Below are 23,007 nucleotides of genomic sequence, written 5' to 3' on the forward strand. Positions count from 1 at the left end.
ATACATGAAAGACCAGGAGAGACAATTATCGACATGTTAATGGATTCCTCAAATGGATAGGTAAATGTTACCTTTCTCTATATACTCCATAACACGTCTGCTCAAAGATGATTTGATTTGAATGTGGTAAGAATGTGATTTTACATGTGGTATGAAAACAAATGACTTAATCTTTCAGAAAGCAGTTGGTAATATAATGAAATTGTGCCTTTCCTATAAAGAAACAATTCATTTTCTATCAATGAGTCAATACACTCTACTGTACAGTAAAGTGAGATCCATGGGAACTCACATTGGGCAGTTTCCCCTTGCCACTCTTGGAGAACTGGTTGGTGAGGTGGTACAGGACAGTCCTTCCCCTCTCCCTGGCTTGGGAAAAGTGGGAACGGCTGTGTTTTCTGCTCTGATGTGCGTCTTCTGAGATGCCTGATGACATAAGGACCATCATTAATGGGTTACTACACTTATGAAAGCCTTCCTCTTATGCTATCATTGTACAAAGCATCATAGTCTAAACTACGCATTTTCCCTAGTTTGTTGCCTTACAACCTGGAATTAAAATGGATTTTTGGGGGGCTTGTATCATTTGATTTACACAACATGCCTACCACTTTGAAGATGCAAAATATTTTTTTGTATGAAACAAACAAGAAATAAGACAAAAAAACAGAAAACTTGAGCGTGCATAACTATTCACCCCCCCAAAGTCAATACTTTGTAGAGCCACCTTCTGCAGAAATTATAGCTACAAGTCTCTTGGGGTATGTCTCTATAAGCTTGGCACATCTAGCCACTGGGATTTTTGCCCATTCTTCAAGGCAAAACTGCTCCAGCTCCTTCAAGTTGGATGGGTTCCGTTGGTGTACAGCAATCTTTAAGTCATACCACAGATTCTCAATTGGATTGAGGTCTGGGCTTTGACTAGGCCATTCCAAGACATTTAAATGTTTCCCCTTAAACCACTTCAGTGTTGCTTTAGCAGTATGCTTAGAGTCATTGTCCTGCTGGAAGGTGAACCTCTGTCCCAGTCTCAAATCTCTGGAAGACTGAAACAGGTTTCCCTCAAGAATGTCCCTGTATTTAGCGCCATCCATTATTCCTTCAATTCTGACCAGTTTCCCAGTCCCTGCCGATGAAACACATCCCCACAGCATGATGCTACCACCACCATGCTTCACTGTGGGATGGTTTTCTCGGGGTGATGAGAGGTGTTGGGTTTGCGCCAGACATAGCGTTTTCCTTGATGGCCAAAAAGCTCAATTTTAGTCTCATCTGACCAGAGTACCTTCTTCCATATATTTGGGGAGTCTCCCAAATGGCTTTTGGTGAACACCAAACGTGTTAGCTTATTTTTTTCTTTAAGCAATGGCTTTTTTCTGGCCACTCTTCCATAAAGCCCAGCTCTGTGGAGTGTATGGCTTGAAGTGGTCCTATGGACAGATACTCCAATCTCCGCTGTGGAGCTTTGCAGCTCCTTCAGGGTTATCTTTGGTCTCTTTGTTGCCTCTCTGATTAATGCCCTCCTTGCCTGGTCCATGAGTTTGGGTGGGTGGCCCTCCCTTGGCAGGTTTGTTGTGGTGCCATATTCTTTCAATTTTTTAATAATGGATTTAATGGTGCTCTGTGGGATGTTCAAAGTTTCTGATATTTCTCTATAACCCAACCCTGATCTGTACTTCTCCACAACCTTGTCCCTGACCTGTTTGGAGAGCTCATTGGTCTTCATGGTGCCGCTTGCTTGGTGGTGCCCCTTGCTTAGTGGTGTTGCAGACTCTGGGGCCTTTCAGAACAGGTGTATATTATTGAGATCATGTGACACTTAGATTGCACACAGGTGGACTTTATTTAACAAATTATGTGACTTCTGAAGGTAATTGGTTGCATCAGATCTTATTTAGGGGCTTCATAGCAAAGGGGGTGAATACATATGATGCACCACTTTTCCGTTGTTAATTTTTTTTTACAATTTTGAAACAAGTAATTTTTTTCATTTCACTTCACCAATTTGGACTATTGTGTGTATGTCCATTACTTGAAATCCAAATAAAAATCCATTTAAATTACAGGTTGTAATGCAACAAAATAGGAAAAACGCCAAGGGGGATGAATACTTTTGCAAGGCACTGTATAAACGGTTAAATAATGTGCAAGCCACAGTGTTGCAGAGTTGGTAGAATACCTGTGGCCTCCCCCTCTCTCCTGTTGCTGTAATGGTGGCTTTTTCCGTATGACTCAGTGACATCCTTGAAGGAGAAAAGGAATAGAACCACCTCACCCTTCTCATTCTTAATTGGCACAATGTCAAGAAGGCACCAGAATGGGTTTCCTGTGGAAGCAACATTATAGAAGTTAGATCAGTGGTATTCCATTTTATTCAGCGGGGTCCCATTATTTTCCAGCAGAATTTCTGGGGAACCCATTATTTTCTCAATAATTTCTCATGACTCCCACCCCAAATCTAATGACACAACCTAAATCAACAAATAACCTTCAAATCATTGCATGTTCATCTCTTATCAAAATGAAAATAAACCAAAATACATTTACTCAATAAAATTGTATTTTTCAAATGATCTTTCGCAAAAACGTTTGTATATTGTCCCATTAAATAATCTGCACTCTAATTTAAATGACTTTGAATACCACTGAGTTAAATTATGATGACACTTGTGGAGTTGAGGATTGTATTTTACTCTATTCTCTCTTCATATTGTGCAGAAGAGAACTTGGTGTATGTTGCATCCTCTGTCCATTGTTCTAAAAATACATTCAAAAGATGGATCTGGTTGGATTATGTTGTATTGATTTGACAAGGGACACAGTAGCGTGTTGAGGGCCACTATGTGTTGACTGAATGCTCACCATTCTTCATGTAGAAGCACACCTCCCCCTGGTACTCCTGCTGTCCCTCCAGGGCCTTGTCCACCTGCTGCCTCACCCTCTCACTGGTCTCCGCCCCGTGCAGGAAGCGACATGTGCATGTTTTCTGCATCACCTCAGTACGCACGAACCCTGTCAGCTCGCAGAAGCCGTCCGAGCAGTACACGATGGGGTAACCTTGGCGACCCTGGGCATTCCCAAGCAGGAAGTTGCTGTCTGTGGAAAGCAAGGAGAGAAAATTAGAGACTATACACTGTACCCTAACTCTGTCTGCGTAATGATTGCTGTTCAAGTGGTCAACCAATTATTTCTGTCCCTCGAGTACGCTGCGTGATTCAGACATTAAATGGATGAATGTCCTTGCCCCTGGATGCTGAATTAGGTTATGTAATTAACATTCAAGCTTGTGTTGAATACAGCCATCTATGAAGGTGGAACATAGGGTCAGGGATTCAGTCGCTTGCAGGTTTCTTTCTGAGTCTCTCTCTTATCCTCCTCTCTCATTTTCATCATTTAGCTGTCTGGTAAAAAGCCAGAAAAAGAGCTCTCTCTCTCTCTCTCTCTCTCTCTCTCTCTCTGTCTGTCTGTCTGTCTGTCTGTCTGTCTGTCTGTCTGTCTGTCTGTCTGTCTGTCTGTCTCGGTCTCAGTTGATCTGTCTGTCTAGCACATAGAACCCACCCACAGAAGACTGCAGGGACATCAGAGCAGGCTTTGAAGTTTAGGCCTGTGAAGTCTGGTGGATGTGATAGGAGAGAAGAGGGGACCCAATTCACTCTATGGGAGACCACAGCCCAGGGGGCCCCCCAGCAGGCGCCTGGGGACACTAATGGGGACAGGAAATGAGCATCATGTTTAATATCCTCACATCCTCCTGCCCATGTCACCAAAGTCAGAGCCAGCCAATCACAGGACAGGCTGGAGCTTCTGATTCAGTAGCTGTCTTTTGATTCTGTCAGACTCTACTGAAATACCAACCACCTCTCAGAGCTGCACCCATCTGTGGAGGCACTCAGCCTAAGCGGAAGGGAAGATGTACTTTCAGCAACAAGAATATAGGTGGGATGGCACAGTCAGTCCCCTTTCTGATATGCCCAAGTCACGTTTCAGCTATGAATCATTTGTGTTGTATTGTTATATTTACATTTGAGTCATTTAGCAGACACTCTTATCCAGAGAGATGAAGTTAGTGCATTCATCTTAAGATAGCTAGGTGGGACAGCCACTATCAGCAAGGTCAGTGCTAGTAGGGAAAAAGTGTTAGTTTACGAAAGGCAGGGGTGTTATTGATTTTTTATTTATTTTTATGGGAGGATGGAGGGTGTTGTGGGATTATTTAAGATACTCTTTTAACTTTTTGTTCAAATTTGATTTGCTTGATTTAAATGTACCTCTATTTAGCTGCTATGTACCTGATTACTCTGTTGAGAGAGAGAACATAATTGTGTATTTGCTACAGCTATAAACATTTATGAGTGATATATTCCTCCATAGTGAGTTGAACAACCAATCTCCGAAAAAAACTAATTGCAGGCAGCTGTTAAAAAGGACCATCTCCCTCCCCTCTGTTCCAAACTTTCTAAGGGGTTGCAAAGTAGACTGTATTGTAGCACTGTGCCTCATTGTGCAGAGACAATCGCCCATCACAGATGTCTCCCACAATCCAATGCCTGTCCGTTGTCACCTGTCCCCAACTATCAAGTTCGTTAGGTCACTCCAAGTCCATTGGGTCACTGCTGTATAGAGTTTCATAGGAAATGATTCCACTGACTGAATTCAATTCCATAATTGATCTATTCATCCACTGCTCTTCCACACAGGGGTGGTTTGAGTTGAACAAGATAGAATTTCATGGCCAGAGTTTCCAATTCTCGCTGTATTACGTAAGTGGTCATATCCTGTCAATCAATACACCAATTAGCTCAGTTATTATTAATGCATAGTGCGTAAACACTGAGATCACAGTTTGAGTCTTTACATATACAGTCCATTATCATTGGCTAATGAGGCAATCAGGATAAGACCTCCTTCAAACACAAGGAAAAATAGACATTTGCATTGACAATACTGTAGATGTTGTGTCAGATAAGTATTATACACACACTTAATACACATGTCTAATAGATCATTAGTTCACACAGAGTGGTGAAGAGGACCTAAGTGCTCCAGATCTCTTGTTAAGTTTATTCTGTAATTTGAGGTGAGCCACAGTTCGACACCCAGCCAACACTCACAGCCTACTGAGCCATGGACTATGTTTGGCTGCTGTTGAAAGGTGTAGAGATGGAGGATATCTTTAGATTGAGATAGGTTTTATACTGTTACTGTATATAGTATTTCCTGTAGAGAAAGACATTCAACTCCTGAAACGTCTCAGTCTCTAAGTGATGATGTAGAGATAAGTAGTACAGAAGCTACATGAGACTTTATGTGCCCAGGCTTGGGTTGCCATAGCAGACATTTTAAAGTAATTAGCAAATGGCAAAGGTGTTATTTCCACAGGGAGGAGGTAACCAGGATACGGTCCCTTTTTTACAGTGGGGAAAAAAAGTATTTAGTCAGCCACCAATTGTGTAAGTTCTCCCACTTAAAAAGATGAGGGAGGCCTTTATTTTCATCATAGGTACACGTCAACTATGACAGACAAATTGAGGAAAAAAAATCCAGAAAATCACATTGTAGGATTTTTTATGAATGTATTTGCAAATTATGGTGGAAAATAAGTATTTGGTCACCTACAAACAAGCAAGACTTCTGGCTCTCACAGACTTGTAACTTCTTCTTTAAGAGGCTCCTCTGTCCTCCACTCGTTACCTGTATTAATGGCACCTGTTTGAACTTGTTATCAATATAAAAGACACCTGTCCACAACCTCAAACAGTCACACTCCAAACTCCACTATGGCCAAGACCAAAGAGCTGTCAAAGGACACCAGAAACAAAATTGTAGACCTGCACCAGGCTGGGAAGACTGAATCTGCAATAGGTAAGCAGCTTGGTTTGAAGAAATCAACTGTGGGAGCAATTATTAGGAAATGGAAGACATACAAGACCACTGATAATCTCCCTCGATCTGGGGCTCCACGCAAGATCTCACCCCGTGGGGTCAAAATGATCACAAGAACGGTGAGCAAAAATCCCAGAACCACACAAGGGGACCTAGTGAATGACCTGCAGAGAGCTGGGACCAAAGTAACAAAGCCTACCATCAATTCATTAAAAATCCTACAATGTGATTTTCTGGATTTTTTCTTCTCATTTTGTCTGTCATAGTTGACGTGTACCTATGATGAAAATTACAGGCCTCTCTCATCTTTTTAAGTGGGAGAACTTGCACAATTGGTGGCTGACTAAATACTTTTTTCCCCCACTGTATATAGGAAGAACACAAATAGATTGGCAATAAGTTAATCCTATGGGAAAACATACTGATTATTACAAAACCGGAGCAGTATTTGTGTCACGACTTCCTCCGAAGCTGCCTCCCCTCCTTGTTCAGGCAGGCTTCGGCGTTCGTCGTACCCGGCCTTCTAGCCACGACCGCTCCATATCTCATCATTCCATTTGTCTTGTCTTGTCAATTACACACACCTGGTTCATATTCCCCTCATTAGTATGTGTTTAAGGGTTCCCTCTGCCCCCTTGTCCTTGTGGGTGATTGTTTCATGTGAGATGAGTGCAGCTCGGTGGAGCTACCTGTACTTTGTATTGCCGGGGTATATTTTCCCCGTGTGCCTGTATTTGTTCCAGTGTGCCTGTTTTGCGCTGTCACGTTCGTTTAAGGACGGGTCAGACCAAGGCACAGCGTGAAATGCGTACATGTTTATTTAAATGATAAACACACAACAAAACAACAAACCTGCTCGTCAAGGGGGAGGTACTGTCACGACTTCCTCCGAAGCTGCCTCCCCTCCTTGTTCGGGCAGGCTTCGGCGTTCGTCGTCACCGGCCTTCTAGCCACAACAGCTCCATATATCATCATTCCATTTGTCTTGTCTTGTAAATTACACACACCTAGTTCATATTCCCCCAGAGTCTGCAACACCACTAAGCAAGGGGCACCACCAAGCAAGCAGCATCATGAAGACCAAGGAGCTCTCCAAACAGGTCAGGGACAAAGTTGTGGAGAAGTACAGATCAGGGTTGGGTTATAAAAAATATCCGAAACTTTGAACATCCCACGGAGGACCATTAAATCCATTATTAAAAAATGGAAAGAATATGGCACCACAACAAACCTGCCAAGAGAGGGCCGCCCACCAAAACTCACGGCCCAGGTAAGGAGGGCATTAATCAGAGAGGCAACAAAGACACCAAAGATAACCCTGAAGGAGCTGCAAAGCTCCACAGCGGAGATCGGACTATCTGTCCATAGGACCACTTTAAGCCGTACACTCCACAGAGCTAGGCTTTATGAAAGAGTGGCCAGTGAAAAAGCCATTGCTTAAAGAAAAAAATAAGCAAACACGTTTGGTGTTCACCAAAAGCCATGTGGGAGACTCCCCAAACATATGGAAGTAGGTACTTTGTCCCTGAGACTAAAATTGAGTTTTCTGGCCATCAAGGAAAATGCTATGTTTGGCGCAAACCCAACACCTCTCATCACCCTGAGAACACCATCCCACAGTGAAGCATGGTGGTGGCAGCATCATGCTGTGGGCATGTTTTTAATCGGCAGGGACTGGGAAACTGGTCAGAATTGAAGGAATGATGGATGGCGCTAAATAAAGGGAAATTCTTGAGGGAAACCTGTTTCAGTCTTCCAGAGATTTGACACTGGGACTGAGGTTCACCTTCCAGCAGGACAATGACCCTAAGCATACTGCTAAAGCAACACTCGAGTGGTTTAAGGGGAAACATTTAAATGTCTTGGAATGGTCTAGTCAAAGCCCAAACCTCAATCCAATTGAGAATCTGTGGTATAACTTAAAGATTGCTGTACACCAGCAGAACCCATCCAACTTGAAGGAGCTGGAGCAGTTTTGCCTTGAAGAATGGACAAAAATCCCAGTGGCTAGGTGTGCCAAGCTTATAGAGACATACCCCAAGTGGCTCTACAAAGTATTGACTTTGGGGGGGGGTGAATAGTTATGCACGCTCAAGTTTTCTGTTTTTTTTTGTCTTATTTCCTGTTTGCTTCACAATAAAAAATATTTTTCATCTTCAAAGTGGGTGGCATGTTGTGTAAATCAAATGATACAACCCCCCCCAAAATCAATTTTAATTCCAGGTTGTAAGGCAACAAAATAGGAAAAATGCCAGGCTGTTTGTGTCAATCACAACAACAATAATCACAATTTGTGAATTGAAATGGAGGGGAAATGCTATTAAATAATGGTATGCCTCAATTAGGAGGGGAAAGATGTGCGTAGCTCCCAGCCCACACAGATAATTAGACTGAATCATTCTGTGGAGCGACAACGAGACAACAATGAGAGCTTTCGCCTTCTGCTGTGCACACACAACTATTACTGCATAAACGCTGCAATCGATACACACAAACTTCACTCGGACATCCCGGCACCATAATCCACAGAGTACAACCTAAAATGTACATAGAAATGGGAAGAACTGTACAATGTGTACTGTACATTCCTACTGTACAGTGGGGAAAAAAAGTATTTAGGCAGCCACCAATTGTGCAAGTTCTCCCACTTAAAAAGATGAGAGAGGGCTGTAATTTTCATCATAGGTACACGTCAACTCTGACAGACAAAATGAGAAAACATTTTCCAGAAAATCACATTGTAGGATTTTTAATGAATTGATTTGCAAATTATGGTGGAAAATAAGTATTTGGTCAATAACAAAAGTTTCTCAATACTTTGTTATATACCCTTTGTTGGCAATGACACAGGTCAAACATTTTCTGTAAGTCTTCACAAGGTTTTCACACACTGTTGCTGGTATTTTGGCCCATTCCTCCATGCAGATCTCCACTAGAGCAGTGATGTTTTGGGGCTGTCGCCGGGCAACACGGACTTTCAACTCCCTCCAAAGATTTTCTATGGGGTTGAGATCTGGAGACTGGCTAGGCCACTCCAGGACCTTGAAATACTTCTTACGAAGCCACTCCTTCGTTGCCCGGGCGGTGTGTTTGGGATCATTGTCATGCTGAAAGACCCAGCCACGTTTCATCTTCAATGCCCTTGCTGATGGAAGGAGGTTTTCACTCAAAATCCCACGATACATGGCCCCATTCATTCTTTCCTTTACACGGATCAGTCGTCCTGGTCCCTTTGCAGAAAAACAGCCCCAAAGAATTGATGTTTTCACCCCCATGCTTCACAGTAGGTATGGTGTTCTTTGGATGCAACTCAGCATTCTTTGTCCTCCAAACACGACGAGTTGAGTTTTTACCAAAAAGTTCTATTTTGGTTTCATCTGACCACATGACATTCTCCCAATCCTCTTCTGGATCATCCAAATGCACTCTAGCAAACTTCAGACGGGCCTGGACATGTACTGGCTTAAGCAGGGGGACACGTCTGGCACTGCAGGATTTGAGTCCCTGGCGGCGTAGTGTGTTACTGATGGTAGGCTTTGTTACTTTGTTATTGACCAAATACTTATTTTCCACCATAATTTGCAAATCAATTCATTAAAAATCCTACAATGTGATTTTCTGGATTTTTTCTTCTCATTTTGTCTGTCATAGTTGACGTGTACCTATGATGAAAATTACAGGCCTCTCTCATCTTTTTAAGTGGGAGAACTTGCACAATTGGTGGCTGACTAAATACTTTTTTTCCCCACTGTATATAGTCATTTGTTTGCATTCTGGCAACGACTAAATAATGTATTAAGAATGAAATGAGACATTATATAATGGATTGTTATAGGAGGAACTGGGTATCTGTCCTTCATTACAGCCTTTTATATTCCACCAGACATAATGTAAAATGAGTGGATTCAAGATTACTAGGGTTGCTCATTTTGGGGTGTATGGGATTGATGGAGTTATGTATATTAGCCTACTTTTACAGAGAGTGGATGACTGATATCGATACCCAGGTGCTGTTGGACTGGCGCTTAACCCCTGCATAATTAACTGTAATTTATGTCCCTGCTCACATGTTGGGGTCATTTGGCTGTCACTTTCATTCATTCTGTAATCGCTTGGTCACATTACACAAGAGAGGGTCATTTAGTGGAGGGAGGCAGTCGGACATGCATTACATGTTGCAAATACACCCACATCCACCCACTCGTTGTTGAGCATGCTATTAGAATATTATGTCATAGGTCATAGGTTGAAGTAAATTATTTTAACATCTATCATACACTGTGTGTGCTCAATGAAGAAGCTACCCAAAAGGTCTTGAACTCGGACAGAAGAAAGTCAAAGTTTTTGACTAGTTTATCAGCTCCCTACAGGCATTTCAAGCTCCCACTACATCTCTTCCCTTTGGATAACGGCTCCCTGCACCTCCCACTTCCCCCAGACCGGTTCTGTCTTGTCCATTAAAGCTTTTGGCCAGCTTCTCCACCCACACCATGACACGTAGGGCCTGTTACCACCAAACTTGTGAAAAAAGTTATTCTGACTCTATATTTGTGTGGGTGTGTGTGTGTGTGTGTGAGTGTGTGTGTCTGCAGCCTGGTCTCATAGACTATATGTATTAGTATGATATGTTACATTTGGTATGGTTACATAAGACAGCAGGTTACTTAAGGGAAAAACAAAAGTAGGATGGTTGGTCAGGGTGGATGGGTAGGCAGGCGTATAACGTGAACGTCTAGCAACCCAAAGGTTATGTGTTTGAATCTCATTACATTAGCATTTTAGCTAATTAGTAACTTTGCAACTACTTACTACTTTTTAGCTACTTTGCAACTACTTAGCATGTTAGCAAACCCTTCCCGTAACCTTAACCCTAACCGTAACCCCTTACCCTAACCCCTAGCCTAGCTAACCTTAGTCACCTAGCTAACGTTAGCGATAGCCACCTAGCCATCTAGCTAATGTTAGCCACAACAGATTGGAATTCGTTACATATCATACGAAATGGGATGATGGACATCCACAAATGCATACATACCATACGAAACGTAACATATCATAATTGGGATGTCCTGGGTTTACATTTACTATGTTACGTCTACCCCTGAGTCCAGGTTGGTGTGTATGTGTGAGTGTGTTTGTCTTCACACTGAATTCATTAACTCAGCCAGGACACAGATCGGTGGTCACACACTAGCATGATGTCATGTCCCACTTCTTGTAACCCACTGAGAAGAGTGTGACCCGATCTGACCATGGGAGAAGGTTTCATAGAATATCCACTCTATGGGATAGTGCATCATGCAGTTTGGACAGTAGTCCATTAGTGACATACACTTATTGTACAAAACATTAGGAACACCTTCCCAATATTGAGTTGCACTCCCTTTTGCCCTCAGAACAGCCTCAACTCGTTGGGGCATGGACTCTACAAGATGTCAAAAGCGTTCCACAGGGATGCTGGCCCATGTTGACTCCAATTCACCCTCTGAATGGCACACATACACAATCAATGTCACAATTGTCTCGAGGCTTAAAAATCCTTCTTTAACCTGTCTCCTCCCCTTTATCTACACTGATTGATGTGAATTTAACAAGTGACATCAATAAGGGATCATAGCTTTCACCTGGAATCACCTGGTCAGTCTATATCATGGAATGTTTTGTACATTCAGTGTATATCCTATGGTCAAAAGCAGTGGTGCTTCATAGATGGACAAACAAAATGCATGAACTGTGAACACATTCGACAAATAATAAAAGAGCTTTTAGGTTGTGAGTGAGCTAAAAGAGAGACAGAGAAAGAAAGGGGAAATCTAAGGGCTCTATACAGGCTTTCATCTTTTTAAAGACATGGTGCAATTCTATACTCAAGTGTTTTGTGTGTAAAGAAATTGGAATCACTCCTACACAGCTGCATAGACCTACTGCACCCATGCATCTTAAAGGGATACTTCAGGAGGCAATGAAGCCGTTTATCTACTTCCCCCGATTTGTATGTCTCTGCGTGCAGTTTGAAGGAAGTCGCTAACTAGCGTCAGTGCAATTGCTAACTGGCGTTAGCGCAATGACTGGAAGTCTATGGTTTTGCGCTAACGCTAGTTAGCATTGGCTCGCTTCATTGCCAAAATCCCAAAGTTACCCTTTAATGAGGAGCAACACAGACAGCAAACACGCAACAGCCCAACAAGTGGTACTTGAATCCAAAACAGTACACCCACTCTGCCGAGCTCTCACCACTCTCACCACCACTATCACAGCCTGGGCTACTGTCTTACATTTACATTTTAGTCTTATCCAGAGCGACTTACAGTTAGTGAGTGAATACATTTTTCATACTGGCCCCCTGTGGGAATTGAACCCACAACCCTGGCGTTGCAAGCGCCATGCTCTACCAACTGAGCTACAGTAGGGCTGCCCCTCACCTGTACCACTTACACTCAGTGTTGGGGAGTAGTGAACTACATATAGTTCAACTAGTAATGTAACTACTTTGCAGTAGCTTGGTGGTAGTTGAACTAAATTCAAATCTAGGTGTTTTAAGTAGTTAATGACTTTTTTGCCATGTTGCGGTGCAGCTTCAATCTACAGCTAGAGGACTCCTAATATCTCTAGGAGTAATAAGTATAATTTTTGTCTTAATCTGTTGTTGTTTAGTACTGTATTTTTGCTATCTAGGGCCATTTACTTTAAGTGCTGCCTGTCTTTCCAGTAGCCTACTTAGTGTGTGAACTGCAGACTACTCATAACCTGCAGCTGATTGTTGACACATCAACCAGTATTAAGGGGCAGGGCAAATTGTGACTGTTGTTGTTTTGGTAATCAGTGGCTGTATTGGAGGGGGAGTGGTTTCTCCTCTCCTATGCAATCAGCAATTAGTACCGGGAGGTGTGCTCTTCACGTCCGCTAGGCAATTAGCAATTAGTGTCAAGCCAGTCAGGCTTTAAGACCGGTCACTCAACTGAGACTGCTCTCCTCTGTGTCACGGAGGCTCTCCGCACTGCCAAAGCTGACTCTCTCTCTTCTGTTCTCATCCTCATAGATCTATCTGCTGCCTTTGACACCATGAACCATCAGATCCTCCTCTCCACCCTCTCAGGGCTAGGCGTCTCAGGCTCTGCACACTCTTGGATTGCATCCTACCTGGCAGGCCGCTCCTACCAGTTGATGTGGAGAGGATTGTGTCTGCACCACGTACTCTCACTACTGGTGTCCCTCATCTTACAATGAGAAGTCACAATGTATTAAACACAACTTGTTCACAGCTTGTAAATGACTTCCCCAGTAAATTACAATCAATCAAACCCATTGTAACACTGCATGCATCCCAATTAGGTGGGCACGGAGGGTGGCACAAAGACAGAAAGGCTTGAGTAAACGGTATACTTACGGGTGCCATCAAAGTGCTTGGCGATGGTGTCCAAGAAGGTGTTCTGGGGGGCCAGGAGGCCCTTCATCACAGGCATGTTGTCCAACGATGAAGACTCACAGCTGGGCTCACCAAGTCACTCCATCCCCTGACAGACAGAGCTTAGAGGAGGGTGAGTCAGACCAACGTGACTCTGCAGTCTGCACTTCAACAGATGCTTCTCCTTGATCCTGTCTCAGCGCTCAGCTACAGGTCAGCCGGGTATCAGTGGCATTTACCTCAGTCTCAGGTTTATAGTCTTCTTTCTTCCTCTTTCCTCTTCTTTATCCCAAGTAAGGCTGATGATCTTTCTCTTTAGCTCAGCCCCTTCTTTCTCTGTGGTGTGGCTAGTTGTTCTTCTTACCTTGGATCAAGCTAAGGTGTTGTAACTCACTGTCATCAGGTTAGGTAGTGTATCTCTCTGCTCTTCTCTCCTCACAGATCAGTCTGAAGTCTCACCTAGCCCCAGCAGGAGAGCAGGATGCGCACGGCACTTCCGTTATCTGAGTCTGTACTCTCTCTCTCTCTCTCTCTCTCTCTCTCTTCTCTCTATCACACAGTCTCTCCCATTCTCTATCGCTCTCACCCCTCTCTTGCTGTTTCTCTCTCCCTCCCTCTACTCCCTTTCCTCTTTCTTTTTTCTCTCTCTCTTTCCCCGAGAGCACCCTGCTTCTCTCCACTTCTCACTGTTTATTAACAATCCATTTCTCTGTTCTTTGTCCTTCTTGCACACGCTTTCAGGCTCTAGTCACTATCCTACTCTATCCTCTCGTCATCTCTCTCCTTCGCACACTAATAGACACTCTCTCTTGTTGCACCTCCTCTAACAGAAACGCTGGCAGTCAGTAGACCAGCGAATCTCATCCGGCTTTCTCTTTCGTTCTGCCCCTCCCCTCCCCTCCCTCCCCTCTGTTGTACACACCACTGCCATCATCCACTTCTGATCCTGTATCCTTACTAGGAAGTAGGGATGAGAATACCCATGTATACCTGTTGACATGCACATGGAGGCACATTGTACATGCACGCATGTAGGCACACACACAAGCCCACACACAGATTTAGAATATATAAGGAACAAGATTCACTTGCATATAATTTACATGAACACATACACAATCAAAGCCTCTAAGGTCTTATAAGCATCTTACCCAGCTAGCACATAATGTTCTGAGAACCATGTTTCTTAGACCTTCGCGAGAGCGTGGTTGTCCTCTGGTTATTTTGCATACAACCTTCCCACCACTTTCTAGGAATGGTGCAGGACAGTTGTTTGGCTTTGGAACATTCTCAGCACATTTAAGGAACTTGACAAAAAAACATGATTTTCTTGGTATTTCATTACTTTAACAGAACGTTTCCTAAAAGTTCAAACCTGGTTACATTTAATATAACTTTTGGTAATGTTCTATAAATGTTCTCCAATTGGTTTGGCATTGGGAATATTCTCAAATAGTTCAAAGAACGTTAAGAAACAATGTTCTTCTGTGGGAATTTCTATACTTCAGCATAACGTTTCCTCTTGGTTTTATTTAAAGTAACGTTCTCAGAACATTAAGAAGACGTTCTATAAAAACCACAAGAAAACATTAGTAATGTTCAAATAACGTTTTAAGAATGCTGTTTTAAAACATATACATTCCGTTCTCAGGGTCAACAAAACTCTCTTTATCCTCTATCTTTTTAAGTGTGTTCAGGTGTGTTGGCTGAGCCCACTAATTGGCCACACCTAATCTTAATGAGTGCTTGTTTCCTTTGAAATGGGATCTGTTTGAATAGACTAAAATGAACAGCTTTGAATGAGTAAAAAAAACATGACATGCTAGCTCCATCCTGGTGGCACGATGGACTAATTCTATGGATAGACAACAGACAATCATAGGTGTCACACCCTGGCTCTGGGACTCTATTTGTTGAGCCAGGGTGTGTTCATTCTATGTGTTATTTCTATGTTGGGGGTTCTAGTTTGTTGTTTTCTATGTTTGCCTGAGTGACTCCCAATCAGAGGCAACGAGTGTCAGCTGTTGGCTGGTTGTCTCTGATTGGGAGCCATATTTAAACTGTCTGTTTTTCACTTGGTGTTTGTGGGTTTTTGTTCCATGTTGGTCATTGTTACCAAGGACGTTACGAGTCGTTTATTGTTTTGTTTCGTGCTTTATTAAATAAAGTAACATGTTCGTTCATCACGCTGCGCATTGGTCTACTTCTCTCCCTGACGATCGTGACAGAAAAACCCACCAAGATTTGACCAAGCAGCGTGTCCAGGAGCCATCGCCAGGGAGATCTCTAGCAGATCTCCTTCGCCTCCTCGACTGGGTCAAGCCGAGTGAGGAAGAGAAGGGCTTGACATTATGGCAGAAGGGCGAAAGGCTGGCGAGGGACATGGAGACCTGGTCCACGGGTAGGAGAGACGCCCAGAATTTTTTTAGGGGGGGGCTAACGCCGTGGACGACGGGCCAGCAGGAGACCGCGGCAGAGCGGCCCAGCGGATTGGCAGAGGAGGCCGCCAGGTTACGGGGGCCACTGGTCGAAGAGGGGGTGGAAGGTGTAGAGGCACGGCAAGAGGTACTGGGGTGTGTTACCAGTCCGGTCCGGCCCATTCCAGATCCCTGCGTAGGACCAGTGGTGTGTGTCCCCAGTACGGTCCGGCCTGTTCCTGCTCCCTGCACCAAGTCAGTGGTGCGCTTAGACTTTACAATAGCCTTAGACTTTACTTCCATAACAATGGTTAAAATGTTGTTTTTCAGTTATTACCTAAAACTTTATATATAAAGTACAAACATTTAGAAAGAAGCTACAAGGTGAGAAGAGAGGGACAGAAAGTGTGGCAAGAGAATGTAATGCAATGATGGAGAAATACATTGGGTCTTGACCTTGATCTTTGGCTATACATCAGAATACAGTATGTGGCTTCTGAGTAACACAGAGATCCATTCAGACTTGAGCCTTGAAGCAGCTCCATGCTGCCCCCATGAGAAAAGTCATGAAAGAGGAAGAATCATGGAGTCAGTTTGGAGAGGGAGGGCAGGTTAAAATGGAAGAGAGATGGAAAATACAGTAGACCTCCAGCTTTCACAGAAACCAAAGTCTTTCTGGGAAAAGTAATTTTCTGGATCACACACTCATGTGCACAAACACACCTACCTATCCAGACATGTGCTCATGGCTGATTGAGGGGTTGATGATTAGGGCTGGTTGAGGCTATTGGGGTTGTCTGACTGTCTTGCCAGTGATGTGATGCCATAATACAGACACAACTTGATGACTCAACCCTCAGACAATCACTTTCTTCATATTTACTTTACCATCACCTAAAATACAAAGAGACACCAGGGAAGCAAATACAACTGTGCTACATGTGACCATTATCACATTTTATTACACCAATGAGTTCATATACAATATTTACAAAATTACTAACAGAATTACTAACACCTACTCTACTCCACAAAGAAATGAAATCTTAAAGGAACTTTTACCCCAAAACCCATGTTTTCATATATTTTTCATTAGTCCATGTTTGACGCAGTCCCTCAAAAATGATGGGTCAACATTGATGTTTTCCAGGTGAATCATTTGAATGGTAGTTGTAAAACCGACTGGGCTGTGGTGGTGGGGGCCGTCTCTAAAATGGGAAACAAGTGCATGAGCGGTTCTGCTGTGTCTTCGGTCCTCTTCCCCATCGTCAAGATTCCCGCCGCTTGGTTCCGTGACCCGTGGAGTAGCTGATTCAACCGGCTCTGGAAACGACGTTCATCAGTTTCTTTCCGTTTACCGAGTGTGAGGATGCCAGCGGCTGCGTCATCAGTGAGGGATCCCCTTGTCCCCGTCCCATTACCTGAGCGACAGAGTAGGACGTAAAGGCGGCAGGAGTGGGATTTCTGTCTGCAACAGTTGGCAACCTCCTGAGCGTCACAGGCCAGATGAGAGACGAGTAGCATCAAGATGACAACTTTGAGTTTCTGTCAGAAGAAGCATATACAGTATTTCAATGTTAGAATTTTATAAGAGAGCGAGACAGAGACAGACAGCGAGACAAAGAGAGCTTCAAGTTTTTTTTTATGTCACATGCACAAGTACAGTGAAATGCCTTTCTTGCAAACTCAAACAAAATTATTATAAAAAACGAGAGAGTGAAATAGAGAGAGTGAGATTCATAGGCCTATGCTAATATAAGTTCATTTTTAATATGAAAAATTAAAGCTAAAATGTACTCAGGAATAATCATTGAGAAAACAATTTCAGAAAGCTTTAAGTCATGTCTGCTAACAACTCTCAGTTTTAGAACGTTTTCTTCAGTATCCAACAGACAAGGTCTTGCTATTTTTGAAAGATTATGTAATTGATTAATACCCTAAAACCCATGACCAAAAACCCTATTCAATAGACTAAAAGGAATTCAAACCCATGAAAATATCAGGGCAGTGACTGACACGCTAAGTGCAAATAATGGTGTTCCATCTCCATTCTAAAAACACTAAATGCAAATTAGGGAGCATTAGCGAGCATTACCATTCCCTTTAGTACATGTACCTACATGACCTTTGTCTGAGGACCATAATGGCTGCTTAAATTATTCACAGTAAAACCATCTGTAATAAAAGCTGTGTTACATAGTCATTCCTACCTTGGTGGATGAGCATCCTGTGTCCATCCCTGGTACTGTAGTCCGGTGCTTTGTGTTGAAACACATGTTCTGTTAAAGGCTGTGGGGTCCACTACTACTCTCACCTCTCTCTTTGAAGCCAGTCTCCTTTTATAAGGCCCTAAGTTGTCTCATTTACACCCTCCATAGACGTCATTAAGATATCTTTAGTCCAGTGGACAGGGACATCAACAAAAAGACTGTCCATCAATGCTCTTTTTCTGTTGTAAAGTTTGACTTGTTTGCTCATTTGATGACTTGAAGTCTATCAGCCGTCCTTAATGACTCTGATCCCGCTACAGACCATCTCTAGGACATTTCCTGGGTTTTGAATAAAGTAGTGGAATGCTATTATGTCAGGGTGGTGGGGAGCTTCGTTAGGACATACCATTATGATTAGTGGTGAGGGAGACTGGGTTAATTAGCTGCAGTAATAGACATGGTCTGATCAAAGATATGAGGGAACACAAAGAACCATCCCTGATAACCTTTAGAAGCTGACTGACTGAATGGTCTGTAAATAGATGGTCATCTAACAGTCCTAATGAGGGCTAATGATCATTATCTCTATTGTATTAAATATGACATGTGTCGCTCCGGGAATACTGACACACCAAGAACAGTGTGTTTGTTGTTTCAAACACTGTTCTTGGTGATGTTATCCCCCTAGCTATTGGTCATTGGTGGTAGAGGCACCTTGTCACACATGTACAGTGTATTTGGAAAGTATTCAGACCACTTATTCTAAAATGGATTCAATTGATTTTTTCCCTCATCAATCTACACACGATACCCCATAATGACAAAGCAAAAACAGGTTTTTATAAATTTGTGAACATTTATCAAAAATAAAAACTGAAATATCACATTTACATAAGTATTCAGACCCTTACTCAGTACTTTGTTGAAGCACCTTTGGCAGCGATTACAGCCTCGATTCTTCTTGGGTATGACACTTCAAGCTTGGCAAATCTGTATTTGGGGAGTTTCTCCCATTTGTCTCTGCAGATCCTCTCAAGCTCTGTCAGGTTGGATGGGGAGCGTTGCTGCACAGCTATTTTCAGGTCTCTCCAGAGCTGTTAGATCGGGTTCAAGTCCATGCTCTGGCTGGGCCACTCAAGAACATTCAGAGACTTGTCCCGAAGCCACTCCTGCATTGTCTTGGCTGTGTGCTTAGGGTCGTTGACCTGTTGGAAGGTGAACCTTAGCCCCAGTCTGAGGTCCCGAGCGCTCTGGAGCAGGTTTTCATCAAGGATCTCTCTGTACTTTGCTCCGTTCATCTTTCCCTTGATCCTGACTAGTCTCCCAGTCCCTGCCGCTGAAAAACATCCCCACAGCATGATGCTGCCACCACCATGCTTCACCGTAGGGATGGTGCAAGGTTTTCTCCAGACTTGACACTTGGCTTCCAGGCCAAAGAATCTTGACCATAGAATCTTGTTTCTCATGGTTTGAGAGTCCTTTCAGTGTCTTTTGGCAAACTCCAAGCGGACTGTCATGAGTCTTTTACTGAGGAGTAATCCATTTTAGAATAAGGCTGTAACTTAACAAAATGTGGAAAAAGTCAAGGGGTCTGAATACTTTCCCAATGCAATGTAGGCACATCATATAGGGCGGCAGGTAGCCTAGTGGTTAGAGCGTTGGGCTTAATTTGTAAATCGGGAGGTCCCGGAACACGTAGTGAGCGTGGGGGGGTAATCCGGGGAGCTCTGAGGTACCGAAACACATTGAGAAAAAAAGTGTCAAACACAACATAGCAGCGCAGCAGACAGAGTAAACAGCCAAGTAGCCTACTATCTATGGTGGTGAAATGGACAGCACTCTCCAAGGTGCTGATTAATTCAAAGCATTTTAGACGTCACTGCAGTATGCCCACATACTTGAATATAGCTGCGGGGTTTACATGTCCGAATTTCTTATAGCCTAATTTTCTAGACATCATTGTACATTAACATTTTTAGACGTCACTGCAGAACACCCGCCATATGCATATGCACACATACTCAGCTGTGGGGCTTACAAAACCCGAATTTCATGTAATTTTCAAGACGTCAATGTAGCAGTAGAACAAATATCACAATATCGGAATATAACTTCAAATAAAATAAATCAATGTAGGCTACAGCAGAACACACATGAGAATATATAGGCCTCCTGCCTTTGTGATAATATGACGTACCACTACATGACCAAAAGTATGTGGACACCTGCTCGTCGAACATCTCATTCGAAAATCATGGGCATTAATATGGAGTTGGTCCCCCCTTTGCTGCTATAACAACCTCCCCTCCATTCTTCTGGGAAGGCTTTCCACTAGATGTTGCAACATTTCTGCGGGGACTTGCTTCCATTCAGCCACACAAGAGCATTAGTGAGGTCGGGCACTGATGTTGGGCGATTAGGCTTGGCTTGCAGTCGGCATTCCAATTCATCCCAAAGGTGTTTTCGATGGGGTTGAGGTCAGGGTTCTGTGCAGGCCAGTCAAGTTCTTCCACACCGATCTCGACAAACCATTTCTTTTTAGACCACGATTTGTGCATGGGGGTATTGTCCCGCTGAAACAGGAAAAGGCCTTCCCCAAACTGTTACCACAAAGTTGGAAGCACAGAATCGTCTAGAATGTCATTGTATGCTGTAACCTTAAGATTTCCCTTCACTGGAACTAAGGGGTCTAGCCCGAACCATTAAAAACAGCCCCAGACCATTATTCCTCCTCCACCAAACTTTACAGTTGGCACTATTGGGGCAGGTAGCGTTCTCCTTGCATCTGCCAAACCCAGATTTGCCCGTTGGACTGCCAGATGGTGAAGCTTGATTCATCACTCCAGACAACGCGTTTCCATTGCTCCAGAGTCCAATGGCGGTGAGCTTTACACCATTCCAGCCGACGCTTGGCATTGCGCATGGGGATTTCATGAAGCTCCCGACGAACAGTTCTTGTGCTGACGTTGTTCCAGAGGCAATGTCAGCTTCCGAGGACAGACAATGTTTACGCGCTACGCGCTTCAGCACTCAGCGATCCCGTTCTGTGAGCTTGTGTGGCCTACCACTTCGCGGCTGAGCTGTTGTTGCTCCTAGACATTTCCACTTCACAATAACAGCACTTACAGTTGAGCGGGGCAGCTCTAGCAGGGCTGAAATTTGACAAACTGACTTGTTGGAAAAGTGGCATCCTATGACGGTGCCACGTTGAAAGTCACTGAGCTCTTCAGTAAGGCCATTCTACTGCCAATGTTTGTCTATGGAGATTGCATGGCTGTGTCCACGATTTTATACACCTGTCAGCAATGGGTGTGTCTGAAATAGCTGAATCCACTAATTTGAAGGGGTGTCCACATACTTTTGTATATATATTGTATGAGAATATATAGGCCTCCTGCCTATATAGTCTCCCGAGTGGCGCAGTGGTCTAAGGCACTGCATCACAGTGCTAGCTGTGCCACTAGAGATCCTGGTTCGTATCCAGGCTCTGTCGTAGCCGGCCACGACCGGGAGACCCATGGGGCGGCGCACAATTGGCCCAGCGTCGTCCAGGGTAGGGGAGGGAATGGCCGGCAGGGATGTAGAGCATGGTGTTTGCAACGCCAGGGTTGTGGGTTCGATTCCCACGGGGGGCCAGTATGAAAAAAATAAATAATAATAATAATAATGTAAGTCGCTCTGGATAAGAGCGTCTGCTAAATGACTAAAATGTAAATGTAAATGTAATAATATGATGCATATATTCAGATTAACTTCACAGTACAGAACAAGTTTGTAAAGGAAAAAAAAAGCTTAGTTTTCAAAACCTCCCACAATGACTCTCCCCATGTCAAGTCCATTTTACTCCTGACAGTCAATTTCTTGCTCAAAGCCATGAGCGGGCCTGTGGCTGTGACATTTATCATGGGCCTGTGGCTGTGACATTTAGTCTCCTTCTAAGGCTGTTAAGGAAACTCTGGCTGAAGTGTCTATTTTTTTATTTTGAGTGTTAACTATAACCTGGGTGTCCTCTTTAGCCTTGTCTACAAGGCTTACTGCCACCAAATACGCCTTGGTTCGGCATGTTCAAAAACCTTTTTCAGGCGGAGAGAATGTTACTGTACATTTCACCCACTCTTTTGCTAGTTTAATCCCTCCAGTCGTTTCTAGACCCAAATTCCCTACCTTTTTGCATGTTGTACAGCCCAGCTTTGAATTCTGCATGACAAGCCAGGGGTTATACGTTTGCTTGTTCTTGAACTGCAAATTGCACCTGCTGGGAGCACTTCGTCGGTGAATGATGCTAATCCCCCCAGCTCCCCGTCTCCCTCTCCTGCTGAGAGCGGAGGTGCCGGTGGTGCTGAACTGGTGGGATTAGCAGCGCTGCTAGCTAAGGCATCGCCATCAGGAACAGTTTGCCCCTCACTCCTCTCCTCCGGCACAGACAGCTCTCTGGCACATTCTGGGTTCGATTCACCATCTTTCTCTGGATTTCTGGACTTGAAAAAAGTCATCAAACTCGATTGCCTTTTCTTATCCATTTATATTATTTGGCTTTCCCACGTTTCAAATTCAGTAGGGGACGACTAGCCTAGGCTACGTGACGTGATTACGTAGGGACCTCTTCACTAGCTGACCACCACTACCAAGACCTGTGTCAAGATAAATTACTTACCCCACTGGCCCTCCCTATAACCTCTATTTACAAATAAGAGAGCAAGTCTGGAATCAGTGTGGCAGGATAGGATGATTACACAGAAGGATCACTGCACTTTTACATGATGGTCTTTCTGGGGGGCGGGAGAAATGACAAGGAGGCAACTTAATTTAACGCTGATCGCTTTTATTAGAATGTTTATAGTGCGAACAGTGAAACAATGAATAAATCACGCCGCGAGAGGGACCGGATCCGGGCAAATAGGTTCCGGAACGAACAAAGTGAAATCTAAGAGGTGCCGGATCCTTGTTCCGGCAGGATCCGGCTTAAATTAAGCACTGCTTGGGCCAGTAACAGAAAGTTTGGTAGTTTGAATCCCAGAGCTGACTAGGTGAAAAATCTCCAGTGTTGCTGTCAATAATGGCTGATCCCTGGCCATGACCCCACTCTCTGAGG

General features: G+C 43.6%; 2 protein-coding genes across 2 annotated transcripts in view; both read right to left on the bottom strand.

Annotated features, from left to right (window-relative positions):
• Positions 1 to 13,420, bottom strand: part of LOC121569583 (potassium voltage-gated channel subfamily H member 4) — a 29,266-nt gene extending 15,846 nt beyond the window's left edge. The window contains 4 exon segments of the mRNA XM_041880673.2: positions 293 to 426; positions 2,180 to 2,326; positions 2,863 to 3,096; positions 13,271 to 13,420. Of these exon segments, the coding sequence (XP_041736607.2) occupies positions 293 to 426; positions 2,180 to 2,326; positions 2,863 to 3,096; positions 13,271 to 13,346 (591 nt within the window). The 5' untranslated portion in view covers positions 13,347 to 13,420.
• Positions 13,421 to 16,658: 3,238 nt separating this feature from the next.
• Positions 16,659 to 18,313, bottom strand: LOC121570540 (orexin). The gene is made up of 2 exons (XM_041882011.2): positions 17,916 to 18,313; positions 16,659 to 17,250 (listed from the first exon to the last, which is right to left on the bottom strand). Exons 1-2 carry the CDS (start codon positions 17,979 to 17,981, stop codon positions 16,861 to 16,863), a joined length of 456 nt encoding a protein of 151 aa, XP_041737945.2. The 5' UTR covers positions 17,982 to 18,313; the 3' UTR covers positions 16,659 to 16,860.
• Between the last annotated feature and the right edge of the window lie 4,694 nt (positions 18,314 to 23,007).

Source organism: Coregonus clupeaformis, chromosome 30 (assembly GCF_020615455.1).
Source record: "Coregonus clupeaformis isolate EN_2021a chromosome 30, ASM2061545v1, whole genome shotgun sequence".
Taxonomy (NCBI): Eukaryota; Metazoa; Chordata; class Actinopteri; order Salmoniformes; family Salmonidae; genus Coregonus; species Coregonus clupeaformis.